Genomic DNA, 14,450 nt, shown 5'->3' on the forward strand with positions numbered 1-14,450 from the left:
ATACATAATAATTCTTCCTGAAAGTATGAAAAAATGTTGGCCCATTTTCCTGGTGGTTGTGTAGAAGATTTTGGGTGAGCACTGGCACATAAGAAGGTTCCCTGATGAAACAAATGTGAAACATGGTCTTTGTAGAGACTCTGACAGATAGAAACTGATGTCTTAAACTGCTTTTTAAAGAACACTGGATGAGTGCAAGATGGGCTTATTATAATTCTGAAATTCACTAGTGATAAGTCTGTAATAAAATGGGCTTGAGTGTGCAATGATTAAAACAGGCCGTGACATAATTGTCTACACTTTGACGAGTTCTTAACAAATGGCCTTCCCGTGCTCCATCCGGTGGAGAGCCGCTGGTGAATGACTCCCGTGAGTTCTCACGGGACTCGAGGCAGCCAATCACTAGCGGCTCTCCAAGTGGCAGGTGCGCGGGAAGGCTGCTCCTGCTTCGGTTCACTGCTGGACCACTGGGGATCTTAAAGGTATGCGTGGGAAGCGGGAGGAAGGTAAAGGTTTTTCCAATAGGCCGAGGCAGGAGGGATCCCTCCTGTCCCAGCCCACCGCTGGACCACCAGGTCTTACGGCAGGCCTGGGAGGAGGTGGGTGGGACACTGACCTGAATATAAGCCGAAATCTCAGCTTATATTTGAGTATATACGGTTCTGCTGATGTTTAGAAGTGATACCTGGGTAGCTACTTGTTTAACTAAGGGTAGCCTTTTTATTGTCTGAAGTTAATTGAGTAGGTATCCAGCCATATCCAGAACTTTCCAACTCTGTCTCTGAACTGAGTGGCATGAACCAGAGAGTGTCATGGTACTTGTAACATATATTCAGTGGCACCATGTACTTAGGTTCTGCTGTATATATGCTTTCGGGCTAGTCAGCGTGGTCTTAACCAGGCAGAAGCCTGTCCTGCTCTGTTAAACCACACTGAATATCGCCCTTTTTAAATTACCATGGTCACATTTTTGTAAAATTGCTCTCCTATTCTCTCTCTTTATCTTCTCCAGGACATGAAAAGGGGGAGGGGGAGGGGGGGTCTTGTTTCTCTAAATAGAGCTTTTGCTTTGGAACTGTGATTTTCAGAATGGCTGTAATTCCTGAACAAACGGCCTGGTGATCCCATGGGTAGGTATAGTGGGCTGGTAAAAATGATCTGGGCTCAATTCCTGCCTCTGGCTCATATCTCATAGATTAAGGAGTAAAGGGGCTCTTTTCAAAGCACTTAGACCAGGGGTAGGGAACTCCGGTCCCCCATACCTCTGTAACATTCCTGGTGCGATAGTAGCAACCCCCCCCAACCTGCTAACGCACCAGCGTCGGCTCTTCCTCCAACGTCACTTCCTAGTTGTGCGGGTCCAGGAAGTGGCATCGGAGAAAGAGCTGACGCTGGCGCGACAGCTTTTGGGGGGGGGGGGGGTTGTTACAGAGTTACGGGGGAAGGGAAGCAATACGCACACCCAGCAGTGGAAAGGGTGAGGAAGAAGCTGGGGGGGGCAGAAAGGAGTAGACTGCCCCCCCCCTTAGTACGCCACTGATGCCCATATTGTGTACTTCATGGATGCTTTTTGCCCGCAGACTTTGCATCAGTTTTCAAACTGTAAGGACTCGTCTACTTTCACATTAGCAGTTCCCTAAGAAAAACTGCTCACGGAGATTTGTACTCACTTTTTCTGCTGGTCCTTTTTCCAACTAGACTCATTAGTGCTGAATTTACAAAACTAAGAGCAAACAAAACAAAACTGCAGATCTGTACAAGACGTAGGCGAAATTTATTGTGACAAAATAAATATATGCAAACCCTTTTACCAATCAAGGGACCCGACACGGTCCGTGTTTCGGACAAACCTTCGTCAGGGGTCCATGGTAAAAAAGGAAAACAAAAAAAGTCACAAAAAATGTAGAGTAGCAGCAAGATTTAAGCAAAGTCAATATTCACTAACTACAATGAGTCGTCTTGTACAGATCTGCAGTTTTGTTTTGTTTGCTCTTGGTTGGTTGTCTACTGCAGATTAGGTTGGGGACCTCCCTTCTCTCCTTGTTTTGCTGCCTTGAATTTACAAAACTATGCATGTTGTAACACCATCTGCTCTGTACTGCCCTGAAAATCCAACACAGGTAACTATTGAGACTAAATAAAGAGAAAAGTCCAAAAAGCTGGTTTCTTTTAATAAAGCCCCATGATGTAATTCTTAACCAAAACTAATACAGTACTGTGTTCTGGCTTGTCATATCTCCCATCGGACTTTTGCTGCAGGCTTGAAAATGCATCCAAACCTTAAATGGCTTCCATATTAATAAATACACAGTAAGTGCTGGACGTCTGGCGAGTTTTGACAAAAATTGGAGTCACCGTGTTTTGGCTTTTCAGGGCAGCATACTCCCTCTCAAGGATACCTCCACTGAGAGTGAATAAAAGTTCTATAGTGCATAAAACACTATTTTACCTGCAGGAATGTTTTTGAAAATTACCCTCCCTGCCTATGAATTCTATAGATATGAAAGCTTTTGTTGCAAATGCAGTGATATATATTTTTTTCTTTGTGAGGCTCTTTTTTACATCTTTTTTTTTTATATTTTTTTTTTTGTTGTTGTTACAGAAATGTGGGAGGTACTTGACTGAGTGCTTCGGAGATCAAATGCAGAAAACACAGAGCCAGCGTAAGAATTATCTTCTTCTATCGAAGAAGAGCAAATATGGCTGAAATGAACACTAAAGTCTTACATTCTCAAAGTCCTTCATGATAAAGAGACATTGCAGGTCATTTTCCCTTTGAAGGCTTGCCATTTTCAACTAGTAAAGAAATGGCTAGGTTTAAATCCTTATCCAACTTTACAGGAAACATTTTTGGACTAAAAGTATTGGAAAGTTTTCACTCTTTGAAGTAGCTTGTCATGCATTTCCAACGTGAGCCTTGCTGAGCTGAAAACACCTTTTCTTTTTTTTTTTTTTTTTTTTTAAATCAAATAGCTACAAGTAATGCTTTTCTAAAACCTTACATTGTCATTGGTGGCTACCACTTCTCACTAATGCAGACAGAACAGGGATTGTGAGGAGGATACTTTTTTTTTTTATCATTAATAAATGAAGGCTGCCGAGGCCTTCCAAAAATAGCAGCCTGAGTCCATTTTTCAAGGTCATGGAGCCTGAACAAGGCCAGAAGAGCACAAAAAAGTCTGCAGAAGGTCTTAGGAAGAGGTTTGCGAAAAGAGAGGCTTTGCAAGAGAGTGTTTCTTTGGCAGGTCAGGAAAGCACTTCCGCTGTTTCACAGGACACACCCAGTGGCACTGGTGCATCACTGCAGCACTTCTCTTCCCCATTGAAGGCACCTAGAGAGGGAGTACAGAAAAAAGTCAGACGGCCAAGGCAGCCTAAATGTTCCTCGTTTCAGCACTTACACCATGCTTCAAAGCTTGAGCAGCGGCCAGCGTCACCAGCGTTTGAATCTCCTGGAAAATTAGAGTATAGCCTTGAAGGACCCGCTTGGCATCTGGTAGATCCACTACAGCCAGGCCCTTCTCAATCCTTTACATCCTCTGGACCTCATGCCCACAGCCAGCTCATTCCATCCCATCCATCTGTCATTCCTAGAGAGGATTTGCCATCTGTCCAGAAAGTTTTTGTCCACCGGCCCTCTCAAATTTCTCTAAAGCAATCTGAAGAAGTGCACAAGAGAGAAAAGAAACCCCAGAAGCCAGGAAAATACATTTGCCAATATTGCAGTCGACCTTGCGCCAAGCCTAGTGTTCTCCAAAAACACATCAGGTCGCACACAGGTGAACGTCCGTACCCCTGCATTCCTTGCGGCTTCTCTTTCAAAACAAAAAGCAATTTGTACAAACACAGGAAATCGCACGCTCACAGAATAAAAGCTGGACTGGCCTCGGGAGTTGGGCCAGAGATGTATCCTTGTTTGGACTTGGAAAGGATTGGTGGGGAGGAATTTGAAGAGCCTACAGAAGGTGAAAGCACAGAGTCTGAGGAGGAAACCAGTGTGACGTCAAGTCATCCGGTTGATTTGCCACACAGGCAAAAGCACAGTCTCTCATCTAGTAGCATGTACGGTACTGAAAGCCAAAGTGCTAGCCATGAATTCTACTCATCATCGCATTCCAGTTTATCTCAGTCCCTGGAAGACAATACCCAGTTTGTGGAGCCAATTCTTGAACATCCTTCAAGCCAGAAATCTGAAAATATGCACACGATAAAGCAAAAGCTTGCACTCCGATTGAGTGAAAGGAAGAAGGTGATCGGTGAACAGACTTTTCTTAGCCCTGGGAGTAAAGGGAGCACGGAGTCTGGGTACTTTTCACGCTCGGAGAGTGCTGAACAACAGATTAGCCCACCCAATACAAACGCAAAGTCTTACGCTGAAATTATTTTGGGAAAGTGCGGGAGGATCGGACAGCGAACTGCAGTTTTAGCCCCAACAACCACCCAGGGAATACAGCAGGTTTCTGGCGAAGAAAAATCCAACGTGGTGCCGCTCTCCATGCCTAGAACGCAGGTTATTGAACACATCACCAAATTAATTACAATTAACGAAGCTGTTGTAGATACCAGCGAAATAGATAGCGTGAAACCCAGGAGGAGTTCTTTATCCAGGCGTAGCAGCATCGAATCTCCGAAGCCTGGTGTCTTTAGAGATCCGTTTCAGTTCGATGTCAAATCTTCTGTGTCTAGTGGCCAGTTGGAGACGTCTAAATTGTTGCCAACTCGCAGTGATAAAAATAAGCCTGAACAATCATTCTTGTCGCATCAGCAATCTCACTGTGCCACAGAGACAGCGCCTCTCCTAAGAAGTCACTCGATGCCTTCTGCTACGTGCACTGCAAGTTCCCCGCATACATTTAGAGTGAGCTATTCATTTGATGACAGAGTTATGGCGCCCGATGTAAGCCGCAGCCAAGTGTTCTCTTCACACCCTCGAATGTTAAGACGACAACCAGCAATTGAGCTACCTTTGGGAATGGAGTACAGTACAGAAGAAACGAGCTCAATAGGTAGAGATGCCGTCTGCAGATTGGAGGAAGAGCATGAAGCCAAGGAAAGTGATCCTTCCAAAAAGTCAAGGAAAGGTCCTAAAATTAAAGGGTTGCTATACGAATGTAGTATATGTGGTGCTAAATACAAGAAAAAAGATAATTATGAAACCCACAAGAAGTATTATTGTTCGGAATTACAAATCATCAAGTCGCCTTCTACGGGATCTCACCCTTCGGAAACTGGAAAAGTTCTTACAGAGCATGATACGTGGTCACAGACAATGCATTATAAACTGGGACCTGGTTTGGAACTTACACCTCTAAGAAAAAGACGTAAAGAAAAGAGCCTAGGAGATGACGAAGATCCACCAGTCTTTGACACACCCGAGTCAAGTATCGGCCAAGCAAGTCAGTTCACTAAACCAGCTACATCTGATACTACTTTGAACTTGGCCATAGATACTGTTAAATCACTAGCAGATGCAGGTGAATCTAAGCCTCTGTCAGACGTAAGCGAAGGCCTCCATTACAGATCTCCGACTCAAGGCTCGAGTATGGAGAGCTCAGAAAAAAGAGCAACCTCAAAAGAGATATCTGTTATCCAGCACACCAGCTCTTTTGAAAAATCAGAATCCATGGAACAACTTAGTGGTGATGGAGATGAGAAATTTGCATTCCAGGAATCCTTACAAATACCAGCCCAAAAGACTCGACTATCCCATTCTGCGCAGCCAAAGTTGGTACGCCAGCCCAATATTCAGGTTCCAGAGATCCTTGTCACCGAAGAGCCTGACAGACTGGAAAATGAGCCTGAACCTGTTCATAAGGAACAAGAGAAAGAAGAGTTTCAGTGGCCACAGCGGAGTCAAACTCTTGCTCAGCTTCCTGCTGAGAAGCTTCCTCCAAAAAAGAAAAGACTACGGCTAGCAGAAATGGCTCAGTCTTCTGGAGAATCTAGCTTTGAATCAGTAACTCTCACTAGAAGTCCAAGCCAGGAAAGTAGTATATCACATGCTTCAGGTCATTCGGTATCATTTGAACGAGAAGAACATTGTAAATCAGAAAGTGTTGATCAGTCTTCAGAAGTTAAGCCTGTTGTCTCTTACATGTTAACTGTACCAAGTCACCATCATCATTCTAGGGAAATGAGAAGATCTGCTTCAGAACAGACTCCAAATTTATCTCATGCTCCTCAGATGTCAGAAAACCGCAGCAAATCTTTTGACTATGGAAGCTTATCCTCCACTTCATCATGTCCCTCAGTGTCCTCAACCATACAAGAAAGGAGAAAGTGTTTTTTAGTTAGGCAGGCATCACTTAGTAGGCATCCAGAGCACGATCCAGATGCTAAGCCCAAAGGATGGAAAAAGGTGGAAGAACAGTCACCTTCAAGTAAAACCACTGTTAAAAATAAGAATGTTTCTCATCCTTCCTCATCTCAAGGAGAGCAGCCAGGTGATAAATGTGAAATAAAGGGCAGCCCTAAATCGGTGTGTTCTCATCCATCGACTGAAGCTCTGCAGGTATTTCATCCGCCCGTGTCGCCATTGACGCTTCAGGAAAAAACATATTTACCACCCGAGCACTCTCTTTTCCAAGTTCAACATCTTCTGCAGCAGTCGGAGCGCTCTTCAGATCTATTCTCAACTTCTGGAGTCTCTGATATTCTTTCGGCCCCATTTCATATACCTCAAATACCATCTTCCCTGCTTCAAGGGCCACAGCTTCCTCTTCAGCGATCACTTCTTCATCCAAGTCCGTTTCAGATTGCCCACCAACTGGTGTCGCATTCCACTGAGATACCTTTCAGCCAGCACCCTTCGTGTTTGCCTATGCGTTACTCTCCTGCATTTTTTCTGCCGCTACAGTCCCAGTTTGCGCTGCCCTTGCCGGCTGATGTCGGCGGACCTTTTCTTCAAAGTAAAGCAATGCCGTCGCCGCAGCTAGGCGCCTCCAGACTTTCTCCATGTAAAGAGTACAGCTTGGTGAGCAGGCTGCATCCCCTGCCTCTTCCTACCTGTCCCTTGGAATCCGAATCAACGTCGGAAGTGGTTGTGTCTGAGCATTCAGAACCTGTAGTAACTCTTGTAGTCCCTGTTAGAATTCAGACTCAGATGCCGTCGTACGGCAGTGCAATGTATACTACTGTTTCTCAAATTCTGGACACCCAGTCTGACTGTAGCTCATCTTCTCTTGTTCTCCATAAGTTGGATGACGTTCAAACCAAAGGTGTTTGTGCTATAAATTTCAGCTTGGCACAGCCAGTGACAGAAGGGCAAAAGAGCCTCTTCCAGACTCCATTTTTAAGTGTGCCTCTCTCAGCCACAGAAATAAGGGGCTACGTGCCACTGGGATTGTCATCTGAAAGTATGCTGGGGTTAGAAGGAGGCCCATCGACTGTCGGTGGAAGCAAACGTATGCTATCTCCTGCGGGCAGCCTGGAGCTCACAATGGAAACGCAGCAGCAAAAGAGAGTGAAGGAGGAAGTTGTTTCCGAAGCAGATGAAAAACTGGAATTATTGCAGCTCCCGCTGGTGATTCTTCCCAGTGCGGAAGAAGGAAAAAGGCCAGATGAATCTCAGTTTGTCGCACTGGATCCATGCAGAGTAGAGGGAGAGGTGCCCCCTACCTCGACATCTAAGCTGTCGAGTTCCAAGGAAATTGCAAGCCCCTTACAGCCAGTCTTGCCCCGCCTGGAGCCTCCTCACTCTGAAACCTTGGATAAATATCAGCAACAGTCTGGGACACTGTACAAAGGGGTGTGTTCTTTGCAGCAGGTGAAAAAGGAAGATTCCCAAGACCTTTCTGATCACCCTCAATACAACCCTCCCGACGCAGTGTCTCTGCCGACTGTTGCTCAGAAGGTAGCAAGTCCGCATGACGGTACGGACACAAAGGTACAGCAGTTTCCACGTCTTCACACGACCACTAACGTCACCTGGTGCTATTTGAACTACATTAAGCCAAATCACGTTCAGCAAGCTGATCAAAGAGCTTCTGTCTATGCCAGTTGGTGCATAAGCTTGTACAACCCCAACCTCCCCGGTGTGTCTACCATGGCAGCACTTTCACTTCTAAGATCCAAGCAGAAGCAAAGCAAAGAGATTTACACCACAGCCACAGCCCCATCTCCGGAAACAGAGAGGCTCGTACTGTCCAGCCCCAGGAAGCCCAAGATGGCAGAGGTAATTTGTCTGTCTGTCTAGTTTGATTATCTGTTTGTTTCTGCCACTGATTTAATCCATTATATTCTTAAATTAAAATGATATAGTCTTAGCACCTAAATATAAGAACCATTTTGTGCACTAAGATTATAGATTGCTAGCATTTTAACATGCATGAATGTAACATTCACCAAAAATCATTCACAAAAGTCAAAAAATATTTATAAGATTTAAGGTTTATTGATAACTATTACATTAAATGTTTAATAAGTAGTTTTGGAATCGGTGTTCCTTTTTTGACTTTTGTGAATGGTTTTTGGTATTTGTTTATTTTGTCAATATAGTATCATTTGAATTTTTGTTGTTTTAAATGTAACATTCATACATATAAAGTTCCAGTTGGATGCTAAATGGTATGGGGTGAGCGGAGACTGTATCCCACAACAAAAAGGAAAAAAAAAACAACCCCAAATGTAGTGATATATACCAAAAAAGGAGTGGAGAAGAGACACGATCAGCCAACTACGAGGATAACCAATTTATTGAAAATATATAAAAAACTGAAACATATATAACATATACCAAAAATAATATAACAAGCCTAACAGAGTCCTTTAATCCTTTTTGCACTGGACCTCCAACACTTTCCTTGTTTTGGCTTGAACAACCTTCCTCAGGGGTATATGACTGAAGCCCAGTAGATGGCGCCCAAATACAGGTTACAAAACCAAAAAGGAATGCTCTCGATGCACAGTTTGGGGTGTCTCTTTGTTTGGAACCACATTGAGCAGCAGGGCTTCAAACTGTATTGGTTTTATAACCTGTATTTTGGCGCCATCTACTGGGCTTCAGTCATATACCCCTGAGGAAGGCTGTTCAAGCAGAAACACGGATCGTGTTGGGGTCCAGTACAAAAAGGATTAAAGGACTCTCTGTTAGACTTGCAATATATATTTTTATATATGTTTCAGCTATTTATATATTTTCAATAAATTGGGTATCCTTGTAGTTGGTTGACCGTGAGTTGTTGCACTTTAGCATTTAACTTATCCATAAGTTACAGATAACTTATCTGGAGCTATGCCCATGTTCTCTTCTATAATGGAACCAGATGTCATTGTAGAATTTGTGCTTGGTGCCCAGATTTGGGCAACCTTTATAGAATTGCCCCCACTATGGTACTCTTTGAACAAATCTCTGTTAAGCATTGGAGAGAATGAGACAAGGACAAATTTTTCCCCGCAGAAACTCATTTTCCCGTCCCAGCGAGCTCTTTTCCTGTCCCTGCCCCATTTCCTGCAAGCTCTGTCCTCATCGGCAGAAGCCTCAAACACTTTAAAACCATAAGGGTTCGAGGCTAGTGTGGTTAGAGCAGAGCTTACAGGAATGAGACGAGGGCGGGTCAGGGAATTTGATTTCCTGCGGGGATGGGAAAAATTTGTCCCCGTGTCATTTTCTAGTGTGAAATCTAAATTTTCTGAACCATTTGATATGCCCTCTGAAGATCCAGTCTCTATATTTTTATTATACAAAAGAATGCTGGCTAGTAAAAACATATCTCCTCCCCCACCCCTGCAAGGTGAGGCTTACATAGTTTGGCAACACACAATATCAGTGGACCTACTATTGCTCATTCAGGTTATACCCTACTGGGTAGGAAATGTAGAGTTAAGTATAGGATAGTCAACAGATTATATAGGATGCATGGAGTCGTCATACCAGTATGTTTGAAGGTCAATGACAATTGAATACTTTTTTCAGTGCCTTTTGGAGTTGCACAGGGATACAGTCTTTCTGGAGATCCCTAATTAGATACCTAGAAACCTATACTTCAACAAAACCTTGCCTTTAGATTTACAAGGTAAAGATAATCGAATTTTGGCTATGAAAGCTTGCATACTGCGGAAAAAGTGTATATTAACAAAATTGGGCACCAGTATTAACAGGCTACGTGATTTGCAATTAATAAAACACCAGGAGGCACGTTTTAATTTTAAGCAACAAAGGTGCTTTTACTTTGGGGACCTTTACATTCAATCATTGGCGCCAAGGGCAAGGAGTCATGTAAACATTACGAGCCGCGGGCACACTAAACTGGCAGCCGCGGCGCGAGGGCACCAAGAAGTGCGCAGACATCGCCACGCGCGTGTGTGTGGAGGCCCTGGCGTGGAGAGGAGGAAAGGCGCCAGGGGAGGAGAGGCGCTGGCAGCAGCTGACTGCCTACAGGACGTGCCGCGAGAAGCACATCCTGTAGGCAGTCGGCCAGCGCTAGTGCCTCTCCTCCTTCCCTGCGTCTCGCGGCACACAGTTCGCGATACTATATTAGAGGAACATCTGTGTTTGGTTGATTTCCAGTCACGAATAACTGTTCTATACAACTATCCCTTTTCTTTGGGGGGGGGAGGGGTGAGTGCAGGGGGAGAACGGGGAAGCCGGGGGGAGGTGTTGCTAGGGCAGGTGTAGGGGTTTAGAAGGGGATATTCTGAGGGGTGATGGGACAAAAGCGCGCTGACATTGGAGCATAGACAATTCGGCGCAAGACACCAGCGTGCCGTGGGAAAACTTACTTTTAAAGAGCTCCGATGGGGGGTGTGGGGGGAATCCTTCATACTCTTCACGCTGCCGTTGGGGGAGGGGGGGGTGCAACCCCCCACATTATAGAGAAAACTGAACTTTTTCCTAAAAAATCAGAAAAAGTTCAGTTTACTCGATAATGGAGGGTTCCAACCCCCCAACCCCCCCCCCCAACGGCAGCGCAAAAAGTATGAAGTAAAGTTGGGGGGTTCCCCACTCACACCCCCGTCGGAGCTCTTTAAAAGTAAGTTTTCCCGCGGCGTGCTGGTGTCTTGCGCCAAATTATCTGTGTTCCAATGTCGGCGTGCTGGTGTCTCACTTGCGAGTGACTATGAGCCATTCTGATGTGAGGGAACTATCAGAATCCAAGCTCTCTAACCTTGTTAATTGGAGAATTGGAACAGGATTCGTCACCTCCAGATCAATATTTAGTTATTGTATGGCTGGGGGGTAGGGTTAATGGTTTATAATGTTAAAAATGGTGATGATTTATCATACTGTTATAAGATGACATCCTGCTTTCTTTAAACTTTGTCTTGTGTAGCTCAGTAATTTCTTCTACGGTTGATGGTTTATATCTTGCTCACTAATGAAAACTTGTTAAAAATAAACCGTCATTTTCACATCATGATAAAATGTGTTTTACCGCTAACGCTTGCTGTTATAGCATGTCTTCCTTTTTTTTTTTTTTTGCAATGAGACCTAGTTGCGAATAGCAGTAAAATAATGCATCTTAATAGTAGCCCATGTTGATAAGTTCTCCCCTTAATTAAAGAAAAATGGAATGTCCTTAGTACCGTATATACTCGAATATAAACTGAGATTTTGGGGCCAAAAAAATGGCCCAAAAATGGAGGGTCTCGGTTTATATTTGGGTCAGCGTTGACCCGCCTCCCTCCCGAACCTGTTGCAGGCCTCTGCAACAACCAGTTGTTGACCCTTATTGGTGGAATGAGGCATTATGACATCACAATCTCAACTCTGCTTCCCAAAGACTGAAACTCTTCACTCTACTACGATGAATTATTTCTATGGCGCTACCAGACGTACGTAGCGCTGTACAGAGTCACAAAGAAGAAGAAACAGTCCCTGCTCGAAAGAACTTGCAATCTAAACTGGCAACACAGACAAACAAGATGTCATGGATGCAGTTAAGGGGAACTGGCTGGGTTGGAGGGCAGAGGAGTAAGGTTAAGGATTGAAAGTTATATCAAATAAGTAGAATTAACAGGAGTGTGTAAAGCTAGGATGAACATAATGCACGATACTGGTAATAAGCATGTAATTAAATAGGTTTTGGAATGAACATAGTGCATGATACTAGTACTATATATGTATATAGGATAAATGTATTGGGATATAAATATGTAGGATGAGTAGAAATATAGAGTAAATATAGAATTCGCTAGGGGATATATACAGGGTGAAGAAAGAAGGTAAATATTGTATACTCAGTTACTCACTCATAGGACTAAATGCTCCAAAACCATCAGTAAGTCCCTTCTGGAGCAGTATTGAAAACCATCACAAAACTCTCAAAATCTGTAATGTAACACCATTGCAGATGCTCTTTTATGGAAAAACCCATCACAGAAGCTCAAGTATTGTAATTAGAGAATGACACGGGGACAAATTTTTCCCCCGTCCCTGCGGGAACTCATTTTCCTGTCTCCATGAGTTCTTTTTCTGTCCCCGACCCATTCCTGCAAGCTCCACCCTCATTTTCACAAGCCTGAAACACTTTAAAATCATAAGTGTTCAAGGCTTGTGCAGTTAGATGTCTTGATTGGCTATGCATGCTGATCTAGGTGCTTAACTTTTGGCTTTTTTTTTTTTTGTTTTTTTTTTAATGGAATCAGGGCCTGTCTACTTCTTGGTTATTCAGTCCAAGCTGATCCTTTGAGTTTGGTGTGAAGAGGTCTTAGCATCCAGTAATCGGTTCCTCCAGGCCGTGTAAACATCCCAAGTTTTATGGAAAGAAGAATCATATTTCCAGGCCATCAATTGAGACATTAAATAATGGTAATCCACTTTCTTAAAAACAGCCTCCAGAGGCGGGTGGTCGCCTGTTTCCAATGTTTAGCCAGAGTAATCTTGGCTGCTGTCAATGTGTCACCAATTTATAGAGTTCTTTAGGCATGGCCGCTATTTTGTAAAGCAATCAGCAATCTGCCCCCTGCGGGGTACATCGCCAGCAAGAAAGCATTCAGTTGTCGATGTAATGTTCTCCAAAAGGTCTGTATCTTGATAGAAAGTGCTCTGATCCCCACAGTTACACCGACAGCAAACAACCATAGAGCTGGTTTAAGTGTAGGTACTTAATATATCCGGGATGTACATAACTTACATACAGTATTCTGTGAGATACACTTGTAAGTGGGAGACATGCCTATGCCCCCCTCCCCCCATGCAAAGGAAGACTATGTAAGTTAGCCAAGTTTTTGCTCTTAGGCACCCTGCTAGCAGTTAACACAGATATGCATGCACGTACTCATGCAAGTGCTAGCATTCTAAACATGTACACACTCAGGGCCTGATTCCCTTTTGGGCGCCAACATCGGTGGCCGCCTAAGAAGCCTACAAGGTGGATGTCCTGCCTTAGAAAGTTTAAAAAAAACAAAAAACACCTGTGTCCTCATTGGGATGTATTTTTTTTGGGAATCGGGCCCTTAGGTTTTAGAATCGCCCTTAGCGCGATGGCTTTCATGCCGTTGTCTTGGATACCATCTTAGTGTTGACACCCAAAACTTCTTTCTGCACAATCTTCTCATGCTGCCCTTAATAGTCCTTATTTGCATTATTCTCCAAGTTGAATGTTACCTGTGCAAATTCTCTTTTGTGTGTTTGGTGATAAAACATAGAAGATGACGACAGATAAGGGCCAAAGCCCATCAGGTCTGCCCACTCTACTGACCCACCCCCAAGTCTACTATCCTAGGGATCCCACTCCCGGTGACAGGTTCCCTTGGCTTAACCCTCTAAGGTATCCCACATGGCCATCCCATTTGCTCTTAAATTCTTGCACGCTGTTTGCCTCGATCACCTGCACCAGGAGCTCGTTCCAAGGATCAACCACTCTCTCGGTGAAGAAATATTTCCTGGTGTCGCCATGAAATTTCCCGCCCCTGAGTTTGAGCGGATGCTCTCTTGTGGCTGAGGGTCCTTTGAGAAAGAGAATCTCTTCTTCCATCTCGATACGGCTGGTAATATACTTAAACATTTCGATCATGTCTCCTCTCTCCCTACATTCCTCGAGTGAGTACAGCCGCAAATTTTTCAGCCTTTCCTCGTACGATAGATCCTTGAGCCCCGAGACCATCCTGGTGGCCATCCGTTGCACCGACTCTGCTCTCAGCACATCTTTTCGGTAGTGTGGCCTCCAGAATTGCACACAGTATTCCAAATGAGGTCTCACCATGGTTCTGTATAATGGCTTTATGACTTCAGGCTTCCGGCTGACGAAACTCCTGCGGATGCAACCTAACAACTGTCTTGCCTTAGATGAAGCCTTCTCCACATGATCAGCAGTTTTCATGTCTGCGCTGATGATCACTCCCAAGTCTCGTTCTGTTGAAGTTCTAGCTAAAGTCTCACCATTCAAGGTGTAAGTTCTGCACGGATTTCTGCTGCCGAGGTGCATGATCTTGCATTTCTTAGCGTTGAAGCCCAGCTGCCAGGTCGAGGACCAAAGCTCCAACAAGTATAGGTCCTGTGTCATACTATC

General features: G+C 44.2%; 1 protein-coding gene across 7 annotated transcripts in view; it reads left to right on the top strand.

Annotated features, from left to right (window-relative positions):
• Window positions 1-14,450, top strand: part of HIVEP3 (HIVEP zinc finger 3) — a 391,298-nt gene that overhangs the window by 314,821 nt on the left and 62,027 nt on the right. For all 7 annotated transcript variants that reach the window (XM_033954082.1, XM_033954084.1, XM_033954087.1 and 4 more), the window contains one exon: window positions 2,603-8,173. In XM_033954082.1, the coding sequence (XP_033809973.1) occupies window positions 3,143-8,173 (5,031 nt within the window). In that variant the 5' untranslated portion in view covers window positions 2,603-3,142. The remainder of the gene's footprint in view (window positions 1-2,602; window positions 8,174-14,450) is intronic.

The sequence above is a fragment of the Geotrypetes seraphini genome, chromosome 8, assembly GCF_902459505.1.
Source record: "Geotrypetes seraphini chromosome 8, aGeoSer1.1, whole genome shotgun sequence".
Lineage (NCBI taxonomy): Eukaryota > Metazoa > Chordata > Amphibia > Gymnophiona > Dermophiidae > Geotrypetes > Geotrypetes seraphini.